The following is a 24,566-nucleotide window of genomic DNA, read 5'->3' on the forward strand; positions in this document are numbered from 1 at the left end:
GAGGAGGAGAGAGGAGAATGAAAAAAAGAAGGAGGAGGAGTAGAGGAGAGGAGGGAGGGGATGGTGAGTAGGAGGGAATGAAGAAAAAGAGGAGAGGAGGAGTAGGAGGAGAGTATGAAAAAAAGAGAGGAGAGAGGAGAAGAAAGAGGAGGAGGAGTATGAAGAAAAAGAGGAGGAAGAGAAGGAGAAGGAGGAGGAGGAAAAGGAGGAAGAGGAGGATAAGTAATAGGAGACGAATAAAAAAAAATTAAGTCATCATTTTTATTATCTTTGACACAATGTATTTTTTTTTTAAATGTAAAAATAAAAGAGATAAAACATTTCACTCGATCCAAGTGTTAAAAAAGGACCAAAACGAAAGCCCTCTAATCACAGCTAGATAGATAGAACAAAATTACTAAGAACACAAAATCACACAAAAATAAATAGAAAAGTAAGTGGCATTAAACCAGGCAGTCCTGTGCACACTCTCAAGCCATTGATTGTGCTGCTGTTGCTTGTTAAGTGAATTAATATGAAAAAATGAAAACAAATTTTAATATATGGAAAGTTGGATAGGCTACAGTACCCAAGCATTAAGACAACACAATGAGAAAATCAGCCCTCTTACCTCTCTCTCCCTCCCTCCCCCCCCCCCCCCTCAAAGAAATGAAAAAAAGGATGGAAAATGGAGGAGAAAATAAAATCAAACCACCCCGGACACTATTGTCTACTTTTATTTATCTTTTTTTTTTCTTTTCTTTGACACCGTGTCATACCCAGGCTGTGCTATTGGTTGTGATGTCCGCCATAAAAATTCTCCAATCATAAGTTATTTGAAAAAAATACAGTCCTTCAGCCTTCAGAGCCAGTAGGCTCATGGAGCCAGAGTTTATCATGGTTTCTATAGCGTGAAACCGACATTAGCAATTACTTGCTAAGCTTTGAATAGGACACTAGTCTATTGCAAAGTATTTTCCACCAGATCTGACAAGACCCAGTTACCCAATCATTGCTGGGTGTACACGGGGATCCGAAAAAAAAATAATCTTGATTCCACCCAGGATCAATCTTTGTCCCTTTGTGTTGTGAAGCGAGTGCTCTACCAACTGAGCTCTCAGGACCCCTTATGTGGAAAAACAAAGAAAAAAAAAGTTTTTATCAGTTCCTATCAATGCAAAATGACCCTGGAACTGGAGATCTACTAGTTCCATTAGAATAGCAGAAATAATTTTCTCAAAGAATCAAACAAGAGTGGACGGAGAATCAACAAAAACAAATTTGAAACAAATCTAGAGGAGCATTAGAATTTGAATTGACACACACACACACACACACACACACACACACACACACACACATACACACACACACATACACCACACCACCAGCTTGCTTAGGATTTATGGAAAGAAAAAATGAGATGTGCAATGATTCACAGTTCTACTGTACTTTGGAAAAAAACAACAACACATAATATTAAAAATTTTGGCCAGAAAACTCGTCCTTAAATATTGATCGATTAAAATAAGCCTCATCTTGTCAAAAACACCCAAACCTTCAACTTCGCAAAGTCTTCCTTTCAGTCCCAGGTTTGAGCATTTTTGACAAGATGAGGGTCATTTTAATCGATCGATATTTGAAGGACGAGTTTTCTGACCAAAAATTGAAATCCATGTTTTTTTTTTGGAAAGTATAGCAGAGTAGAAACCCAATGGGAGACAAATTTTTAGAATGTCTTTCAATTAAATTTACTTTCAAACTCCACGAGCATTCAAAATTGTCACTAAGCGAACACATGGGATTAAGTACGAGTTGTTACAATCACATTGTAACACTAGGGAATGAGTATGAGTTGTTATAATCAAAATGTAACACTAGTGAATATGTACGAGTTGTTACAATCACAGTTTAAAAATAGGGAATATGTATGAGGTGTTAAAATCACAATGTAACACTAAGGAATAAGTACAAGGTGATACAATCACAATGTAACACTAAGGAATAAGTACGAGATGTTACAATCACAATGTAATACTAGTTTGAGGTGTTACAATCACAATGTAACACTAGGGGATAAGTACAAAATGTTACAATCACAATGTACTGAAAATATAAGGAACTATCAAAGTGAAACAATAACAAGTATATGACATTTCGGCCTTTGGGTTTGTTTTTTGTTTTTTCCAAATATAACTTTCTTCTTCAAATTTGTCTCCCCCCCCCCCCCCCCCCCCCCCCAAACACACACACACACACACAGTGTTCTACATCGAGTTTTCAGATCCAAAAAGTTTACCACATGCAAGGGATACGAGGAGACACATAGCAACAACATGCAGCGAGGTATCGGAGGTCGTGGTGCGTTGTGTCACGGAGGGAAATCTGGAACATTCTCCTCCATCAACACAGTTGTGGTAGCAGCAATGCTAGTGTTTGCAGCAGACGTGTTAGCTGCCATGGATGTTGACTCCTGATGTGCTGACACGGCAAAGTCTAACACGCTAACACGTCTTAGAAATTCTCTGTGAAGCTGGACATATATAGACATAAATAACATAACATCTTGGATGTGGACAATACAAATCGTATTCTAGAGTTGCAGATGGAGTGGGTGGGTGTATAGGGGGTGTGTGATATTGTTTGATTCCCCTTCCAGTGCTGAGCAACCCAAGCCTTTGCTCACTTTGTAGCAACTGGAATAGACCCTAAAGACAAAGTTCCTATTTAGTTAATTACTATTATACGAAAAAAAAAAAATGAAGAATAAAATAAAAAAGTAAAGAAATGACTAAAAACTTAGCTAATCCAAATCACATCTATAATAACAATACATTAAAAAAAAATGAAGTTCAAAGTAAGCACCTTATCAATATCAAACTAAAAATAGATAGTAACAAAAATGGAAAAAAACAAAAAAACAACATAAATACAAAAAGATAAACTGGAAAAAAAAAGAAGAAAATTATGAATAAAAATAAGTTGTGAAATTTTAAGAAACAAGTCAAATGTGACAATAACTTGGGCGTTACAACGGTGAGCACCAAATCAAAGTTTTGTCATAAAATGTAATTAATAAATGTAAAAAAAAAGAAAGAAAAAAGTTTCTCCCTATTTTGAACAAAAAAAAACCCCTCTGCCTTTCTCGACGTATTACGCATCTACAATTATGGTACAATCATCTTCACTTCTCTTAGCAGTAGCCAAACTTTTAAGTTAAAAAAAATAAAAATGGAGCTTTTATATGTTGCATTAGTTATGCTATGCGCTCAAATCTCTTTACAAGAGATTCCTAGCCAGGGTGTTCATATTACAACTGAATACGGTAAAAAATTAGACTAGCCCTTGCATTGCTCATAGCTGGGCTTGAACCGTTGACCAACACGTCCCAAATGGCCAATATATCATGTCAACCATTTAATAAGTGGATGTGAATAAATAGGAGTAAGTAAAAGAAAAAAATTACAGTAGAATTTTATGGCAATATAAGTTTTTATGAGCAAAGAAGCAAATAATAGCAGTAGTTTAATATAAGAATGAAGCAAGACACCACGCGATATTGACATCAAGCGTAAATTAAATTCTCATTCATTCAAACATCAAAATCACCACCACCATTGCGATATTTGAGCAGAGTATAAAATGTGTGATAATATTTCAAAAAACGTTAATAAAAGGGCGTGATGCGTCGAGGAATATTTTAGTTTAAACAAAGAAATGCCTAAGACTCTTCAAAGCTCAATCTGCTGATGAAAAAATCTCTAACGCGTCCAAATGGATTTGAAATGAGACCAAAAAAAAAAAAAATGTCTATAAAACACTCTTGACCGAAATGTTATGTCAATATTATCTACCCTAGAAAATTCAATTTGAAAAAAACAAACAAAATATTTAAAAATAAAAATAAATGAGAACTAATAAACAACAAAAAAAAAACAAACAAAAAACAAAAACAAAAAACAAAGAAAGAAAAAAAAATATTTAAAAATATAAAAATAACTTTGCTGTTACTGTTTTCATTCGAGAAGAAAGATGGATGAAAACAAGGATAAAACGCATTAACAATTGATTGTTTTTCCTCTGACACTAAAAGGACTCTTCTTGACTAACAACCTAGGAGGGTCTTCTCGACATCATTCAATTAACCCTTAAGGCAAAATTAATGAATATAAACAAAAGCACACAACAGTTCTATGTGTAAAAACAAAAAACAAAAAAACAAAAAATTAAAATAGAATATTCAGCAAAAATAATATAATATGTGAAAAAAAAAAAAGAGTAATGAAAACTGAGCCAGTAAAAGCCATGATACATTATTCAACACTGAGAGATAGAGAAAAAGTACTGATTATCAAATAACACCATTGATTATCTCACCTGGCATCAACAGATATTTTTCTCTCAGAATAACCTACCAAGCAAAATAACATTAAGCAATTGCTGAAATATCTGATCACTTTCATCATCAACTAATCAAAACAAATTCAAATATATGGGTAACTGATATATGATACAAAGTTGATGTCACACATCTCTTTGTGTTTGTTTTGAAACCGTCAGTTGGGTGATTAGTTCTCATCAAAGTCCCTCGAGAGACTTAAAACGTTCAAGCCTACACATTGCTTTATTTGTTGGAAGGATCGATTAGGCGGCCAAAACACGTGAGTATTTTACCTTAATGCATAGCATTGAAACTTTTCGTATATATATATATATATATATATATAATCTCCATCAAACTTTTATAAGACTCTCACTCTCACCTCCTTTACAAAATAAATCAAAGCAAATTCACTTTCACTGAAGTTTAACGATTTAGAAAAAAACAAAAACAAATCTGAGTGTTGAGAGGAATTTATCTGGCACAAAATTGAATTGTTCGTCTTCAAAATAGGACCAAAAAAATTGAACAAAAATCCTTCATGTTTAAACGCTTATTCAACACACAACAAAAAAATAAATCCTAACTTTAAGTACAACGTTCGAACCCTTATTCAACAAACAACAACAAAAATCCTAACTTTAAGTACAACGTTCGAAGCCTTATTCAACAAACAACAACAAAAATCCTAACTTTAAGTACAAAGTTCGAAGCCTTATTCAACAAACAACAACAAAAATCCTAACTTTAAGTACAACGTTCGAACCCTTATCTAACAAACAACAAAAAATAAATCATAACTTTAAGCACAAGGCTCGAACCCTAATTCAACAAACAACAACAAAAATCCTAACTTTAAGTACAAGGCTCGAACCCTTATTCAACCACCTTACTTTCATGACTGTGAAATGGTTTTGTTGTCTCCAAGCTCTGCTAAGCCCCAAAAATTCATTTTTAGAAGGTAAAGTAACATGTCATATTTACACGACATAAAAAGAAATCTAAAACTTTCCAAGGTACCATTTATAAATAATGTTATGACTCAAACCCAAAACCTCCAGTTAAAATGTCGCCACGCTGTCATTATCAATCTAAAAAAAATATAAAAATTAAGTGAACATGGATTATTTCCCTTTGACCTTAGTTCAACATTAGTTTTGGACATTACAGAGTGTTTCATCCGATATAGAATATTTGCTCAGCAAAGAGTATTTTTTAAGCTCTTCTTACCAAGTCCAAAATTAATTAATTTATGCAAAGAATGAATAAAAAAGGTAAACATTTTTTGGCAAAAGACAAAAAAAAAAAGTGACCCACCATCTGGAAGCGACATAATTTCAGATCGAATTAAATGTTAAATGAATGTTGAATTTGCAGCCACTTATTTGAAACTTGGTGTTAATTTCTATTCATCGTAATTGGGAAAAGATACATTTTGTTATTAATATGACAAAGAAACTCTTAGTTCGTATTTTCTGTCTATTTAATTCTAAAATCTCTTTTTGGATGCGGTCAAGTACTATTCATCATGGTTGAAAAAAAATAGATAAAAATTTGATATAATAATAAAAAAAATAAATTTGAATTTGTATTTTCTGTCAAATTAATTCTAAAATTACTTTTGGAATGAGATTCATTTCTATTCATTATTGTTGAAAAATAAATAAAAATTTGTTATATTACAATTTAAAGAAAATTCTCAGCTCAAATTTTCTATCATTTTAATCTTAATCTTCATAAAACATTAAATGGGGGTGAATCGGGAGTCAAAAAGCGGTTTCATTGATTGTTGTAGTCCTTCGGAGCTATTACTATTAGTCCTATGGAGCCGAAATTTATATTTAAATATTTCCAACAAAATTCATATCTATAAATTTCCGACCATTGTTTCCTGTGGATTTTATGGAGGTTCAAAAATGTACGAATCTTCAAAGAATTTAAAGCTATTAAATTTTTTCACTGGATTTTCAAAAATTTGAAAGAATTTTTAAAATTTACCTAAATCTGTATATTTACAGAAAATTGGCAACTCTGTATTATTATAGTCTTTGTCACTTCCAGAAATAATGTCTATTGTCTAAAGTAAAAAAGAAAAAGAAAAATTCCCAATTAAACCAAGTTCCACATTTTGGACTGAAAAAATTAATCTTGAGCACCAAAGTGGCAAACCTGCCAACTGCTACGGAAAATTCGTAAAATTACGAAAATTTCAGCTCCAATTTCAGAAGTTCAAAAATATCTCTTAAGTTTGTGAAATTTATTGAAAATAAAAGTTGTAACCAGAGTAAATTATGAATTTTGAAGTGTTTATTCCTTGTAAATGTTGCTGCTCGAAGCTCGAAGAAATACATAACAATGTGAAATTAAATGTAAGCTTCAATTTAATATACGAAAACAGATAAAATGGACGTTTCAGGTTTCCCCTTTATCAACAAAACAGGATGAATGAAACACTAGTATCACATTATCTCAATCGTCCATTTTATCTGTTTTCGTATATTAAACTGAAGCTTACATTTCATTTCACATTGTTATTTATTCCTTGTGATGATTAATAGTTGATCTATAAAAATAACTATAGCGACTATTATTTGCATCTCCTAAAAAAATACAAAATTTTGAATTTTCAAGTTGGCAGAAATCTGAAATTGCTGCAACATAACAATACCAGTTTGATGTGGTGGGTCACAAATGGTGCAAAAGTTTGTGTTTGTTTAATTTGAAGCCTTTTTCCATGTAACCATTTTCAATTAAATAAAACAGTTTTACCTTGTGACTCATTCCCAAACCAACACTAAAATGACCTTCAACTCTGATATCCTGTTGTCATAATAAATGCCAAAACATTACGAAATAGATCAAAATCACATCCAAACTTTAAAAAAAACAAAAAAACAACTAGTATAGAGATGAAGCAGTGAAATATCCACTAAACATGCTCAAAGCGCTTTACAAGGGGGTCCCTAGACAACAGCAACACTAAACATGTAAGACAAGACATGATGCCTGTTGTAAAAATTCTTTGCAGACATAGACAACACTGTTAATGGCCAGGTGGTACTCATTTTACACCTGAGTATGGAATGTGAGTAAAGAGCTTTTTTTCCAAGGAATCAACCATGCACCGCTTAGAGTGGGACTTGAACCCAGGACCTTCCGATCCAGTGTCGAGTATCATACTACTAGACCACATAGAAGAACATGGTGACTCACCATCTTGAAGCAGATTAATGTCAGAAAAAAACAAAATAAAACAAAACAACTATATTGCATATAATATTCTTGAGGATTGATTCTTTATCGCTTCCACATCATTCTTTGCAACTCTACAAAAATCTGCAGCATTAGTTATCTCCCTTTAGGTTAAAAAAAAACAAAACAACAAATCATGTGAAAGCCTTCGTTTTGTTCTAAATAAATTACAGGAGATATTTAACAATTTGAATGTTCAAGTTTTTAGAGCCAAGCCGCCATATTCGCAAATCCTGTCATATGTGACCTGTATGATGCTATCAGCTATGGACTATAGTATATTATTATAAGTTTTAACTTAAAATCATGAAAGTTGCAATTCCGAAAAATTATTCATTTACTTATTTATTTATCTATTTATTCATTCACTTATTTGTTTCAAGAATTTATCTATTTATTCATTCACTTATTTGTTTCAAGAATTTATCTATTTATTAATTTCTTTATTCCTCTATTTATTTATTATCGTTTATTTTATCTCTTCACAAACAGCAGACTGAAGACAATTTTTGGGACTCAGGTGGGGTACCTGTTACATACACTATTGGTATTTCCCTTGGCTTCATATTAGCCATAGGATTAATGTCTGCCATGAAATCTCTCTAATTCCTTTGAACGACGCAATTATACTACACACCAACACAACTGTACACACCATTAAGATATAAAATCTAACACAGCTAGCCAATACTAACCAAGCCAATCCTATAAATAATAATTTCTCCAACCTATTTGAATAATACACTTTATATATATAAATAATACCAGCCCATCCAAAACCTTATTCACTTACACCGATTTACCTCCCTTTAGAACCAAAAGCCATGAGACATTTGAGAGGAAACATCTCTCAACAGCTAGTTATCTTTTTTTAAGATAAAAAATGAATAAATAAATAAATAAATAAATAAATAAATAAATAAATACGGAGAATCATTTCTTGTAAATTTCATATACAGTGGAATCGACATTAAGTCAACACTCTTATAAGTCAACTTCTGCTTAAAGTCAACACTTCTCATTGGTCCAAAATTTTCTGTTCTTTATCCGAGTGTGTTCCACTACTTACTTACTTATGTCCCGTCCTACAAGTTAAATGTTGCTGCTGACCAGGGACCCCTTGTATAGTGCTTTTAGTACGTTTAGTGGATAGTACTCTATATAAAAGCTCAATTTTCTTCTTTTTTTTTTTACTTATCCGAACCAGCGACCATCTGAGCTATACCCCTTCGGTTTTGCGCCATGACGCGTGTTCCATTAAAAATGGATAACGTCAACTTTGCTTTAAGTCATCCACTCTTTCTGGTCCCCATGCTGTGTTGGATTTATCAAGATTCCACTGTGTTCTTATCCTTAATTAATCAAATTCTTGTAAATGAAATGACCAATAAACGAGGAGGCTGTTTTCAATACCTGCAAAGCGTCTTTTTTCATCATTCACAGAAAACTGATATTTACAAAACTACTACTACTTCTGCTTAAAGTCAACACTGGAGATAAAGATAAAGGGAGTAAATCTGACTCATGAACGAACAACACAAAACAAACGACGTTTCGGCCCTTGGCCTTTATCAAGTAAACACAGAAAAAGGCCAAGGGCCAAAACGTCGTTTGTTTTGTGTTGTTCGTTCATGAGTCAGATTTACTCCCTTTATCTTTATATCCATTTTATTGACTCATTTAGGCACCTCTATTTAGTAGTTTTACAAAGTCAACACTTCTTGTAGGTCCAAAATTTTCTGTTCTAAGTCAGAGGATGTGTCTAATGTTAAGTAAATTATATTTGAAAATGAAATAAAATAAAGTTGCCAATATAATCCACATTACACCTCCATATCTATCTCATAAATTCGGTTACACAACTCGGTCAATAATTCATAATGATAAACATAATTCTTAATGAACATTACTTTTAATGGGCATGATCTATATTACATTTCCATGTGCTCGAGGTCATTGGTCACATTGGAATATGTGCTCAAAGTGACCCGAATAGTGAAAAGTGTTCACAGTTTTTGAAATATCTAACATCACGATTGGTCATTTTGTTCAGCTTGACACATGGGTATGTTTACAACTTTCATAAACAAAGCAGCGTGTTTACATTTCTGAAGAAATATCCAATCGTTGGACAGCAACAAATCATGTGATTGATGACTTGGTTGGACGAAAACATGAATATAGATCGCTACCCTTTTCCATGCAGCACGGAGACAAAGACACACAACGTATGTGTAGGCCTACACACCATGGACTCACTTGCAACACACCCACCAACAACAATTTTTTGGTCATTTATTTAGCAAGTTAACAAGGAAAATACTCGTCTTGCTTGCCAAATAACTCAATGCCCTGAGCGGTTTTGGAAGTTATACTTTGCTCGAGTGATTGTAACTGCATCTAATATGTGGTCTTGTGGGTTGACACACGCTTTCAGATCGGAAGTTCCTGGGTTCGAGCCTCACGCTCGGCGCATTGTTGTGAGTCCTTGAAAACGGCTCTTTATTCACATTCTCTCACCATACTCAGGTGTAAAATGAGTGCTTGGCCGCTAACAGCGTTGTCTCTGTCCCCCCAAAAATTGTAATATATCGCCCAACAGGCGTCGTGTCTCGTTCTACATGTTCCGTGTTGCTGTTGGCTGGGGACCCTCTGTAAAGCACTTTGAGCATGCTCAGTGGACATTGCACTATATAAAAGCACAATTTTAAAAATAGATTGAAAGAGAGCCTTAACTCATTTTCTATATGTATCTAGGTGAGAAACCAGAGAGCAGACACCAGCATCTTATGATAAAAATTTCAACAAATGTGTATGAAACAGTGCCAGACAAAGCAAGAAAAAAAATATGAGGAAGAATTTATTTTTTGGAATGGTTTGTCTGCACCTTTCATATGCACTCGTTCAGATATCTATCAAGGTGTCACTTAACCCTCTCTTACCACCCATAGGAAAATCGTCACATTTGTTACGATGTAAGCGACAATTTTATCACAAAATTTTAAGAAATGCTTTGATTACAGCTATAAATACTAAACATTGTGTTGTAGAGCTCACTTGTTCCTTTTTGTTTGAGAAAGAAAAGTCTATTTTTAAAAACATGAATATATATTGTAAAGTGCCCAGAGCTTGTGTTTTACACGAGAATGAGCGCTTTATAAATGTGTATTATTATTATTATTATTATTTTTATGCTGGGTGGGTGTGACTTTTCAGGGGAAATTCTAAAAATAGCTGGTAAGGAGAGAGTTAACCAAGGGTTTTCAATCAAAGTCATTCTCTCAAGTATAAAATATCATGCTATGGAATGGAATGGTTTACACATGGACGATGCAGAGGAAATGCAGGCAAAGGGGATGCAATAAAATATACCTGGCAGCTAATGTTTTGATTTAGATAGCTTTTTAATCTTTTATAAGGAAAGGTTTGGATTTTAAATGTAATATAACAACCTATATTACAGTTTCAAGGTTTTGATTTTACTTTTAACCAAACAGCATAGGTCACAGTTTGACCTCTAGGTGAAAACAGTCTGATTTAATGTTATGAATGAGAGGTTATTATCAGAAACCAAACAGCATAGTTCCACAGTTTCACCTCTAGGTGAAAACAGTCTGATCAATCTAATGTTATGAGTGAGAGGTTATTATCAGAAACCAAACAGCATAGTTCACAGGTTTCACCTCTAGGTGAAAACAGTCTGATCAATCTAATGTTATGAGTGAGAGGTTATTATCAGAAACTAAACAGCATAGTTCACAGGTTTCACCTCTAGGCGAAAACAGTCTGATCAATCTAATGTTATGAGTGAGAGGTTATTATCAGAAATCAACACTGCTCTTCTATAAACTGACATGTACTTCCTTTAATAATTTTTTAAATTAAAAAAATAGTTTTATTTTAAATATTGATTGATTACATTTTTGTGCATTTGCATATATTATATATGTATACATTGTCGCCATAGATTCTCAACTTTGTGTTTATACATTTTCATGCATGCCACGTCTGTAAACGAATTTCCATTTTTTTAATGAATAAAGTATTTATTATATTATTATTATTATTATTACTCGTATTATTATTATTATTATTATTATTATTATCATTATTATTATTATTATTATTATTATTATTATTATTATTATATTATTATTATTATTATTATTATTATTATTATTATTATTATTATTAAAATATAATAACTTCTAATTTGTCAAAACGTCTCAAATCTCAGATTGCAAAAGAAGTTCTGAAGGTCTCAGATTTGAGTTTTTTGTTTTCTTTTTGTTTTCTTTGTTTTGTTTGATCATGTCAATAGAATGACAACAATTTCCAACAATGTCTCCCACGAAATGTAAACATAAATCATGAATTACAATCAATTTACAACCAATCTTATCCCTTTTAAACCTTTATTTTCACACCTCATCTCTTTCAAATTTTATCAGTGGAGACAACCCACGAATATCAAGACAGCTGGATAAATGTTTACATTGATGGATAAGATATACTTTATTTATTGATCCTGAATGGAAATTATCATCTGCCCACAAAGGATCTAAAAATGTTGTTTATGGGTTTGTATTTAGATTTAAATCAATAAATTCACATCTTTACATTTCTAAGCTTTGTTTACGGTTAAACATTTAAAGTTATTATCATATCAGGTCAAGGGTCATTAAGGCCAACAACCTTTCAATATCCTGTGTATTTTAATTTAATCAGAAATAAATCGAGAATTGATTATTTTTTTATCAAGCATTATTTTGAATCTGTCTACAGAAGAAGCATTTTTCGTTTCATACTTGACCACTGTTACAGTTAAAGTTTTACAGTTCTGTTAATAGAGAAAAAAAATTCCCCTTATATGCTGGTAATTGGTGCAGCAAAAGGCAGCCAGGCATATTTTCAAAGTTTTTTTTAGATCTGAAAATAAATGTGGAGGGAATGCTGCAAAATCAGTCGGATGGTGAAAAGGTTTGAACTGAGATATTTCCAAGTTTAGTTAGAAGGTCAATTTTTATCCAAAATGAGTTCTTGTCATAAATGATTAAATCAACCCTTTTGTACATCTTTATTAAAGCTTAATTTCACTTCTAAATATTGTTACAGCTAGTCAAGTTGAAAAAGTATGAAATTTGAGAAAAGTTGCTGGATACCTTTCCCATACATCTCTGACCATAACCGCATGAAAAATCACCTGGTTTATTTCAAATAAAGATGAAAATGCTCTGGGGAGCATATTGTTTCAGAAAATTCAGAAAACTGCAAATCCAAAATTTTCACCTTTCAACTGATTATGTCATGCACTGACACAAATGTGGAGGGAATGCTGCATAATAAAAGGTATGGAAAACATGAGGAAAGGGATGATGAGATGGACGAGTATGATTAAAGAAATTATAAAATATTTTTAAAAAACGTTTATCCAGCAATCGGCTTTTACCTTTTCTCCTAATATCACAGACAGCCTTTCAGCAATTTCCTGGAAACCGGCCTTGAGAGATTCGTGGTATTCCTTCTGCTCCGTCGTGATGAGTTTGGCGTTGAGGTCGAGACCCTCTTTACACGCCGATACAAACTCTCTGTAGGTGAAGGAGAAAATTCGTTGAAGAGTAAAAATGAAACAATGCCATCAGGATAAGAGATATGAGTTGCTAATACTTACAGATGATTCAAAATTGCTTCATTAAAAATTAAAGACACCAGCACAAGATCCCACTAAGAGGAATAAACTCAAATTTACAAATCATTTGTTAAAAATAAAAAATACACAACAGTCAGATAATTCACAAGGAAAAACAATATCATCTCCCAAAACTCTAACTATACATTCGACTGTTTCCCTCCCAGCAAAGGACTATGGCCAGGGTCAGGGCAAAACTAAGTAATCTTATTCCAAGACAAAGACAGAAAGCGAGTTGGAAAACAGATACAGGGGGATAGAAGACACAGTAAGTGCCTCCCTGCCCACTATGGGAGGTCAGGAACCCCACCCAGATATAGGGGGATAGAAGACACAGTAAGTGCCTCCCTGCCCACTATGGGAACCCCACCCAGTTGTTATTGTTTGATCTCTTGATGAAAACTGTTAGCTCTATGATTACATTCAGATAAATAACCAAAGAAGTTATTGTTTGATAAGGTTAGGTGTCACCGTGGATCAGTGGCAGAGTCTTTTCTTTGCACCTAAAAGATACGAGATTTGACTACCCACCGTGATGTGAGGCCTTGAGCAAGTCAATTCAATCTATGTCACTTTGGGCCACTGCACTATGGCAGATGCCAGAGCTATTCCAGTCTTCCCTTGGAACAGACCCTAAAGACAGATTTCCTCATTTTTTTTCTTTAAAAAAAATAATATTTTTTTTTTGGGATGGAAAATGAAATGAACAAAACTGAATATAACAACAATGAAAAAGAACAAAATACCAAAACACAGAATGTTTCAGACTCAAAACCCTTCTATAGCCAATAACAAAACCCATAAAAATATAAATAGGACATCACTTACAATCCAGACATATGGCAGATAAATATTTGGCAAGGCTGTCTACAAGAAAAAGGATCTCGAAATGAGTAGGAACTTTCTGTGTTTGTTCTTTATCAAAGATGTTATATTCATATTTGTCCAGAAATAGCGTCCCTCTCATGGCCAGGTGGAGCAGTCAAATCAGTCAGGTCTGGGGTTTGAGCCCGCATCGCTGCAGAATTTTCATTCTCTATTGTCCTTGGCAATTTTCTACTCACTTTATTTTCTGTTGTTATTATCAACACATTTGTTAATTATTTTTTACAATCCACAGCTTCTAGCCGCTTTGTATCATATTAATAAATTCTGTAAACCAGCAAGTTACCTGAAGACAGATTTGAGCCTGTCACTTTTGTCAGCTGGATATTTGGAGATTTTCTCTTGATTTAGGAAAGCTTCTGCATAGACGAGTGGACCGGCGTTGACCTGAATGAATGGGATTGATGAAAACATAAGTCCAAAGCATGAGTTAATCGTTAATTGTTTAACTGTTAAAAGGAAATGGGCGATATCTTACATTAACTCTCTCGAGTTCATATGCATAGAAAATCGAACAAATTTGTTCGATTTTCAATGAGGGTGAACACGAGAGAGTTAAAGGACAAATCAAGGAGCAGGCACTGATGTTAGACAGAAATACGAAAAGTGGTGTATGATGCAATGCCGAACAAATCAGAAAACAAAAAAAAAATACAAGAAAAAATCATTTCAAGTAAATTAGCCTGCCTTGATGATTTTTTTTTATTTTTATTTTCCTTTCTGCTTTGTCCAGGCACTGTTTCATACACACTGTTTAAGATATCAATCACATACTATGTAATGTTGGTGCATCAGCAGGGAAGTATCTTGTTTTATAACAAAATTAATGTTGGTGCGTCAGCAGGGAAGTATCTTGTTTTATAACAAAATTAATGTTGGTGCGTCAGCAGGGAAGTATCTTGTTTTATAACAAAATTAATGTTGGTGCGTCAGCAGGGAAGTATCTTGTTTTATAACAAATTAATGTTGGTGCGTCAGCAGGAAGTATCTTGTTTTATAACAAATTAATGTTGGTGCGTCAGCAGGGAAGTATCTTGTTTTATAACAAAATTAATGTTGGTGCGTCAGCAGGGAAGTATCTTGTTTTATAACAAAATTAATGTTGGTGCGTCAGCAGGGAAGTATCTTGTTTTATAACAAAATTAATGTTGGTGCGTCAGCAGGGAAGTATCTTGTTTTATAACAAAATTAATGTTGGTGCGTCAGCAGGGAAGTATCTTGTTTTATAACAAAATTAATGTTGGTGCGTCAGCAGGGAAGTATCTTGTTTTATAACAAAATTAATGTTGGTGCGTCAGCAGGGAAGTATCTTGTTTTATAACAAATTAATGTTGGTGCGTCAGCAGGGAAGTATCTTGTTTTATAACAAAATTAATGTTGGTGCGTCAGCAGGGAAGTATCTTGTTTATAACAAAATTAATGTTGGTGCGTCAGCAGGAAGTATCTTGTTTATAACAAAATTAATGTTGGTGCGTCAGCAGGGAAGTATCTTGTTTTATAACAAATTAATGTTGGTGCGTCAGCAGGGAAGTATCTTGTTTTATAACAAAATTAATGTTGGTGCGTCAGCAGGGAAGTATCTTGTTTTATAACAAAATTAATGTTGGTGCGTCAGCAGGGAAGTATCTTGTTTTATAACAAAATTAATGTTGGTGCGTCAGCAGGGAAGTATCTTGTTTTATAACAAAATTAATGTTGGTGCGTCAGCAGGGAAGTATCTTGTTTTATAACAAAATTAATGTTGGTGCGTCAGCAGGGAAGTATCTTGTTTATAACAAAATTAATGTTGGTGCGTCAGCAGGGAAGTATCTTGTTTTATAACAAATTAATGTTGGTGCGTCAGCAGGGAAGTATCTTGTTTTATAACAAAATTAATGTTGGTGCGTCAGCAGGGAAGTATCTTGTTTTATAACAAAATTAATGTTGGTTCGTCAGCAGGAAGTATCTTGTTTTATAACAAATTAATGTTGGTGCGTCAGCAGGGAAGTATCTTGTTTTATAACAAAATTAATGTTGTGCGTCAGCAGGGAAGTATCTTGTTTTATAACAAAATTAATGTTGTGCGTCAGCAGGGAAGTATCTTGTTTTATAACAAAATTAATGTTGGTGCGTCAGCAGGGAGTATCTTGTTTTATAACAAAATTAATGTTGGTGCGTCAGCAGGGAAGTATCTTGTTTTATAACAAAATTAATGTTGGTGCATCAGCAGGGAAGTATCTTGTTTTATAACAAAATTAATGTTGAGAGATGTTGAGCATGGTCATTGACAGGGATCCGAAAAAGCTAGCATAGAACTAAAAAGTCCCCATTCACATTTTACATCGCTCTCTTGTTTTTGTTTTTAAGGGTTTTACGGCGCTTGCAACACATTTAGGTCATATCAGCGCCAGTAAAAAGGAAGAAAATTGGATAGTGAAAACATTCTAGATGTACAATTAAAAAGGACTTGTGGAAAAAAGTAAGACAAAGGGGAATGGTTCAAGTAGGGAACAGATGTAGATTCCAAGAACATACCATCAATGTACTTAGTTTGAGATCACCTAAATGTTTCACCCATATACCAGCACAAGATCCCACTCAGAAGAATACACTCAAATACGTACATTATACATTCAAAATAACAATACATAACAAAGAGATGATTTACAAGGAAAAAAATATTTCCCAAAACAATAACTATGCATTTGACTGTTTCCCTCCCAGCCAAGCACTACGGCCAGGGCCAGGGCAAAACCAAGTAATCTCATTCCACGACAAAGACCAAGTAACTTGGAAAACAGATATAGGGGGATAGAAGACACGGTAAGTGCCACCCTGCCCACTGTGGGAGCCCAGGAACCCCACCCAATACATCACTCTACTCAGATGTGAATGAGTAAGCTATAAACAGCGATGGACTTTGTTCTACAGCTAGTATAGGCAGGATGCTTCACTGAATGTTTGTTCGAATCCTCGCTTAAGGATTGGATCAATCTATGGGATAAATATATCAAAATCTGCTAAAGAAGATTAGAATCATTTCATTTTTAATTCAGAAAAGTGAGTGGAGCAGGCACTTATGTTGATAACAAGAGATGAAGCGAGTAGGAAAGTGCCAGAAGACAATAGAGAATAAAAATTTTTCGAGGCAGTGATGGGGGTTTGAACCAGCGACCTTACTGGTACGACAACACGATCGCGGATAGCTCATACGGTAGAGTCACGCTCTCACCGGCCAGGCGGAGTTGTCATACCAGTAAGGTCGCGGGTTCAAACCCCCATCATCCCCGCTGGGAAATTTAAAAATAATTTTATTTGATGTCCCATACCTGGGCACTGACTCCTCCTTGCAGCATGAGTTGCAGACGCTTCATGTCGGGTACGGGACTGTTGATGACCTCGCGTAACCCATTGACCTTGACCTGCATCTCATCTATGGCCACCTCAATCGGGGTCAACACAATCTCCTTCCGGCCACCGTCCTTCACCTCTATCCTTTTCTTGACGTAAGGGAATGAGTGAGTGGCTGAAAAATAATAATAATAATAATAATAATAATAATAATAATAATAATAATAATAATAATAATAATAATAATAATAATAATAATAATAAAAATGTAAAAAAAAAAAAATAAATAAAATAATAATAATAATAATATAATAATAATAATAATAATAATAATAATAATAATAATAATAATAATAATAATAATAATAATAATAATAATAATAATAATAATAATAATAATAATAATAATAATAATAATAATAATAATAATAATAATAATAATAATAATAATAATAATAATAATAAAATAATAATAATTTAAAAAAATAAAATATAATAATAAAAATAATAAAAACGCTAATACTAATATAACATATAGAGCCAATCCCGCATTGACGCAGCTCTAGATACGCATTAGATTAGAAGTTCAAAGATCAATTAGTAGCTCCCACCAAATGCCTGCTCAAAAAGTTCTTTGATCCGACTTACTTGAAATAAATAATAATAGGAAGTTGAATGGAAGCTTCAATTTAATCCACGAAAACAGATTATGTGGGCGTTTCGGCTTTCCCCTTTATCAACAAAACATGTTGAATGAAAAGACTAAAGATGAAAGAGAAATGACAGAATGGTGTTGTTAACAATGTTGTAACCTTAACAATGGGAACAGTAGGGGCTGCCTGAAGCCTGGGTTCCTGAAAATACCTAACGAAAGAGTGAAAATGGAGAGGCTTCGGATAAGAACAAAACTGTATTGTTCCCATCTGATGCCTCTCCATTTTCACTCTTTCGTTAGTATTTTCACCTTAACAATACCATTCTCACATCTCACTCAGTTTTAGTGTTTCATGCATCATGTTTTGTTGATAAAGGGGATACTTGAAATGTCCACATTTTCTGTTTTCAATCATTAACCTGAAGCTTCCATTCAAAGCTTCAAGCAGCAACATTTTCATGAACACCTAACTTACTTGTAATGATGAACCTTCGCTTGTGCTGCTCCTCAATGGTTCCCCTCTCCTTGCCAGAGCGAGTGAATGGCAGCTCGTACATGAATCGCCTCACGTTGTTGTTGCGTTCAAAGTCGGTCACTCGCCCAGTCAGCTCTTTCTCATCGAAGTAGGGAGTGACGTAAACCACTTGTATGTAAGCGTATTTGGGGTCAAGGTCACTGGATGTAAGCTGTACAATGAAATTGATTACAATGCTATTTATAATTATGTAAGCGTATTTGGGGTCAAGGTCACTGGATGTAAGCTGTACAATGAAATTGATTACAATGCTATTTACAATTATGTAAGCATATTTGGGGTCCAAGTCACTGGACGTAAGCTGCACAATGAAATTGATTACAATGCTATTTACAGTTAAGTTAACACAGGTCGGCAAAATTTTCATTTTTTTTTAGTATAATCCTATATTCTAAAAAAGGAATCATTTTACATTTTTAAAAATACAAAATAAATTAATTATAATTATTATCATGAAAGATATATTCATATTATAATAATTTTTTTAAAAACCAAAAAAAAAACAAAAACAATACATTTCATCTCTTATTTATCTCTCGTCATTTTACACATCAACTTTTCCTCATTTTATTCATATTTTAGTGAGCATTTTTGCTTTTAAACTCATTTTATTCCACTTAGAGAAAAAAAACCCAATAAACCCCCAAAAAATCAAATAAAACAAAACAAATCAAAAACCCTACAAAAAGAAACTATCTGAAAATGAAAAAAAAAAACAAAAAAAAAACAAAAAACAACAACAAATAACAAACACAATGAGCGAATTATAAGGTAAAAGCTTCTAATTAAAAAAACCGAAAGGTCATTAGAAATTTTACACAAATGCGAATACTATGTTTGCAGTTTCATTCAAAAGTTTCCTCCGAGTCTTGGCAATATTATGAACAGGACTCACTTTTTTGGAGTCGTTGATCATTTGGACATTTTCCCTGCCAAATTTCTCACTGAACAGTTTGTGCAGTCTCTCTCTGATCTCAGCAAGGGGGGTAACTTTGGGCTCTCTGTAGATGTATTCCTTGATCTCATCCTCTTCAAAGTAAGTCTGACAAGAGAGGAAAATTGTTTTGTTTGTTTTTAAGGGTTTTACGGCGCTTGCAACACATTAAGGTCATATCAGCGCCAAGAAAAAGGAAGAAAATGGGATAGTAAAAAGTTCTAGAATTACAATAAAGCATCCAAGAAAAGGGAAGACAAAGGAGAATTGGTTCAAATAAGAAACAGGTGTAGATTCCAAAAGCACTCTATCAAAGTACTTAGTTTGGGATCACTAAAAGTCTCATCCAGACACAAGCACAGGTCCCCGCTAAGAGGAATACACTCAAATGTTTAACAAATCATATATAATATAAAGAAAGCATAATACAGTGCATAACAGAGAGATGATTTACAATGAAAAAAATATCATCTCCCAAAACTAACTATACATTCGACTGTTTCCCTCTCAGCCAGGGTATCTGGCCAGGACCAGGACAAAACCAAGTAATCACATTCCAAGACAAAGACAGAAAGCATGTTGGAAAACAGATATAAGGGGATAGAAGACACGGTATGTACCCCCCTGCCCACTATGGGAGGTCAGGAACCCCACCCAGAGAGAGGAAAATAAATTGATATGAACAGATTCCAGACCAGACAGACTCACAGGACGCACCACTAAAATGTGTCTATGTAATCTAGTGGTATGACACTCACTTTCAGATCACAAGGTCCTGGGTTCGAGCCTCTCTCGACGCATATCTGAGTCTCTGGAGAAGGCTCTTTACTCACATCGTCTCATCGTACTCAGGTGTAAAACGAGTACCTGGCCGTTAACAGTGTTGTCTCTGTCAGGAAAAATTGTAATATCGCCAAACAGGCATCATGTCATGTTAAATGTTGCTGTTGGCCAGGGACCCCTTGTAAAGCGATTTGAGCACATTAAGTGGATATTGCGCTATATTAAAACTCAATTTTTAAAAATAAAACTAAAATAGAAGCAATCCTACACAACAATGGCTGTGTGTGTGATTGTTAGAGCCTGTCAGTCGATCCAATCTTGCTCTAGTTTTAAAATACTGTGGTCTGTGGGATCTTCTAAAGTTACAGACTTAAAAGGAAGAAGAAGAAGAAGAAGAAGAAGAAGAAGAAGAAGAAGAAGAAGAAGAAGAAGAAGAAGAAGAAGAAGAAGAAGAAGAAGAAGAAGAAGAAGAAGAAGAAGAAGAAGAAGAAGAAGAAGAAGAAGAAGAAGAAGAAAAAGAAGAAGAGATCACAGAAACACATGCAACCATTAGCAGCAAAATGAACAATATACAGTCTCATCTGTCCAATTCGAACACCTCTGATCCCAGCATTTTGTACGGATTACAGAGACAACCGGATAATGGAATCAGTCCCTAAAGTGTATAAGTAAAGAAGAAAAAAAATCCATCCCCAGGCAACTTGTCCGGATTGTGGAAACATCCGGATAGTGGAGTTCTTGATAAGTAAGATGTGACTGTATGTACATATTAAAAAACCTTAACAGTTTAACCCTCTCCTTACCACCTGTTGGAAAATCGTCACATTTGTTACAATTCAAACCGTCACTTTTCTCATCCAGATTTCATTTCTTTTTGCTATAGCTACTCGTATAAAAACATGACATTTTGTAATAGAGCCCATATTGTCGAACAATATTATGTATAGAATGTGATTGTTGCTTTTCTGTTTGACTAAGAAATGTCTGTTTTTGTGTTGGGTGGGTGTGAAGTTTTGGGGAAAATTCTGAAACTGGCTGGTAAGGAGAGGGTTAAGACAGAAGTTTTGGAGAAGATGAGCTGAGAGTCTAAGCCTATTTTCTTGAAGTCTCCGGGCTGCTCGACTCCCTAAAAGGCAAAGGTAGAGAGTTCCAAACCAGGGTCCATTTTAATAAATAGACCTATCGCTGAAACATTTTACGTTTTGCTTATGGAACCTGTAACAGTTGGCTTCCTCAGGACCCTAGTTGTCAAATACAGGCATAAGGTGAGATCATTTGTTCGTTGGTCTTAAAAAAGGTGTTTTCAAGACTTAGAAAAAAAGTTTTTAAAAAACGTTTTCTTTTTCTTCAACTATCGTATAAAGAAATTACCGGTATTTGTCCCAAAATAACATATTTTGAAAATTTAAACTGGATTTTACTGAAGAAGGGCAAGAAACTCTGTTCATTGGTGTAACTTAAGAGATACAAATGAAGGCTGGTTTTCCAAAAATCGTTAAGTCGATTTTTCTACTTCTTGAGATTTTCCATCCATGAGATAAATTGAAATGTAAACTTTATATTAAGCATCAAATGGCACAAGAATTTCCCATCAAATTGTGTAAACTTGAAGTTTAAATATGATTAAAATAATAGACTGAATGAGAAATTTCAGGGGAGATAATCCTCAATATCTCAAAACGGGAAAAAAATGGAGTTAGGGATTTTTGGAAAACCCCTCTTCAAATGATGTCAAAACATAATCTTACCTGTCCGTAAAGAGTGACCATGTAGTAGGTACCCAGCAATCTCTTGCCAGACTTCATCACGTCCAGTACACTCCTGTAGGCCTGGGACAGGTACTGGTAGCTCTGCTCAAGACGCTGAGGGAATTGAGGAATGGGGGGGGGGGGGGGGGGGGGGGGGGTGGATGAAGGAAAGAAGACAAAGTTACTATTATTATCATTCTTCTTCTTTTTCGTCTTCTTTTTATTATTATTATTATTATTATTATTATTATTATTATTATTATTATTATTATTATTATTATTATTTTATTATTATCATCATCACATTCAGTCCTATTATCATCATTATTACTACTATTTTAATTACTTTTTCCCCCCTATTACGAGAGCTGTAACCTAACAATAATTGCCTATTTGGACAATAAAGATTATTATTATTAAATGGGAGAGATAAAGATCTGAACTCTGAAAAGTGCCAGACAAAGCAAGAAAGAAAAAAAGACAAGAAAAAAAGAACATCCCAAAAAATCTGTCAACCTCGACTGGGGATCGAACCTCAGACCTTCTGATTACCGGTCAGACAAAAAAAAAAAAAAAAAAATTAAAGTAAAATGAAAGAAATAGAAAATCCAACCAATCAGAATGTAATAAATTTCTAAATAATCATTTTGATTGGTTGGTTGAAATTGATGAAGTTTGATTAAAATGCAAACAGGTCAAATTAACCCCACAGAACATCTCTTGAGATATTCTCCTGGCTCCAAATGTCAGAGTCAGAACATCTCTGTGGTAGTAAAAAGAATTAGAAGGTTTTCATTACTCAGCTTTTTATAATTGTTTTTAAACCTCAGAGAGGTGATTAGTTCTCACAAAATTTTCTCAAATAGACTATAAACCTTTTAAGAATTCACATTGCTTTGTGTGTTGGTTTCAAATGTTGGCACGCAGAACCTGTGGGTATGTTACTAAACCTCATACAAGGTCTATTCTAAACTTATTCTATTTATGGACAATAAAGATCTATTATTATTATTATTATTATTATTATTATTATTATTTATTATTATTATTATTATTATTATTATTATTATTATTATTATTATTATTATTATCATTATTATTATTATTATTATTATTATTATTATTATTATTATTAGACCAATCACCTGGTAATTCCTCATCTTCTCATAGATGGGGATGATGAGTCTGTAAATGTCTCCCAGGACCTCATACCTCTGGGCCTTCTCCAACTCCTTGGCACCTTTTTCTAGGAAGTCCACCAGAGTTTCCTGGATATAAACAAAATATCATAAATATCATTTTCACATTATTATTATTTTTTTCAATTCCGTTCTTTGATCTACAGAAATTCCTTATAATATCACTAAAGACTTAAGAAGTTCAAAATGTTCAAAAACGTTTATTTTAGGCAATTGCCAATGTAACTCATACAAGAATATAATTATTCAACAAATCAAATAAGTAAAATCAATAATAAAGCAAGGCAAGCAACGAATATAATAATGATAATAACAGTAATAATAATAATAATAAAAAAAAATAAAAAAATAAATAAATAAATAATAATAATAATAATAATAATAATAATAAAGAAAGATATAAATTACATATTATAATGCTATAGATATATGTGGGGGGTGTGTGTGTGTTTGGGAGGGAGGGGGACGGATGTATAGAAAGAACTGGAAGGTAACACACCATTAAAAAAACAAACATCCAAAACTTAAAACCCATAAAATGAAACTTAAAGATAAAACCACAATATCTGGATAGTGCTGACTTCTTTCTTTTCTTCATATAACCAACCAATAAAACTTAGGGTTTTGAAGGCCTATGTATGGTCAGTATTATTGTATGGCTGTGACAGCTGGACAATTACAGAAGACATTAGATAGAAACTGGAGGCAGCAGAAATGTGGTTTCTTAGAAGGATGTTAAGAATCTCATGGATAGAGAAGAAAACTATTGAAGAAGTATTAGAGCAAACTGAAACTAAAAGGCTATTAATTCGTACAATAAGAAAAAGACGTGCAATTTTTAGGACACCTAAATCGACATAAATGTATTGAACATCTTGCTCTCACAGGAAAGATAGAAGGTAAAAAGAGTAAAGGTAGACCAGGAAAAACATATTTGAATAGTTTGAACAACATACCTGCTTGAAATTTTCAAATTCAATAAGAAATACAAAATTCATCAGTAATAAATGGTCAAATTTCAGTAATACTAAAGCAAACAAAAATAATGATAGATACATCCTTTTATATATGTAAAATAAACTTATCATGTTATATAGGCCTACTACTTAGGCTCGGCTGGGCATTGCCAATGAGCCCCGCGATAATAATATGCTTATTGATGACCTACTTTCGACACTGCGCTGTGTCTACCAACG

At 33.6% G+C, this 24,566-nt stretch overlaps 1 protein-coding gene across 9 annotated transcripts in view; it reads right to left on the reverse strand.

Annotated features, from left to right (window-relative positions):
* LOC144980753 (dedicator of cytokinesis protein 9-like) overlaps nucleotides 1-24,566 on the reverse strand; it is a 134,633-nt gene that overhangs the window by 3,180 nt on the left and 106,887 nt on the right. For 4 of the 9 annotated variants that reach the window (XM_078928524.1, XM_078928521.1, XM_078928518.1 and 1 more), the window contains 7 exons: nucleotides 23,317-23,439; nucleotides 22,172-22,285; nucleotides 19,602-19,748; nucleotides 18,647-18,857; nucleotides 17,495-17,691; nucleotides 14,473-14,573; nucleotides 13,062-13,200 (listed from right to left, as the gene is read on the reverse strand). In XM_078928524.1, coding sequence (XP_078784650.1) covers nucleotides 13,062-13,200; nucleotides 14,473-14,573; nucleotides 17,495-17,691; nucleotides 18,647-18,857; nucleotides 19,602-19,748; nucleotides 22,172-22,285; nucleotides 23,317-23,439 — 1,032 coding nt within the window. Of the gene's footprint in view, nucleotides 1-2,317; nucleotides 2,513-4,356; nucleotides 4,391-13,061; nucleotides 13,201-14,472; nucleotides 14,574-17,494; nucleotides 17,692-18,646; nucleotides 18,858-19,601; nucleotides 19,749-22,171; nucleotides 22,286-23,316; nucleotides 23,440-24,566 lie in introns of those variants that run through there. The other 5 variants (XM_078928525.1, XM_078928520.1, XM_078928519.1 and 2 more) reach the window with 3 other exon arrangements.

The sequence above is a fragment of the Berghia stephanieae genome, chromosome 10, assembly GCF_034508935.2.
Source record: "Berghia stephanieae isolate SIO BIC M18660-M18661 chromosome 10, UCSD_Bste_1.3, whole genome shotgun sequence".
Lineage (NCBI taxonomy): Eukaryota > Metazoa > Mollusca > Gastropoda > Nudibranchia > Aeolidiidae > Berghia > Berghia stephanieae.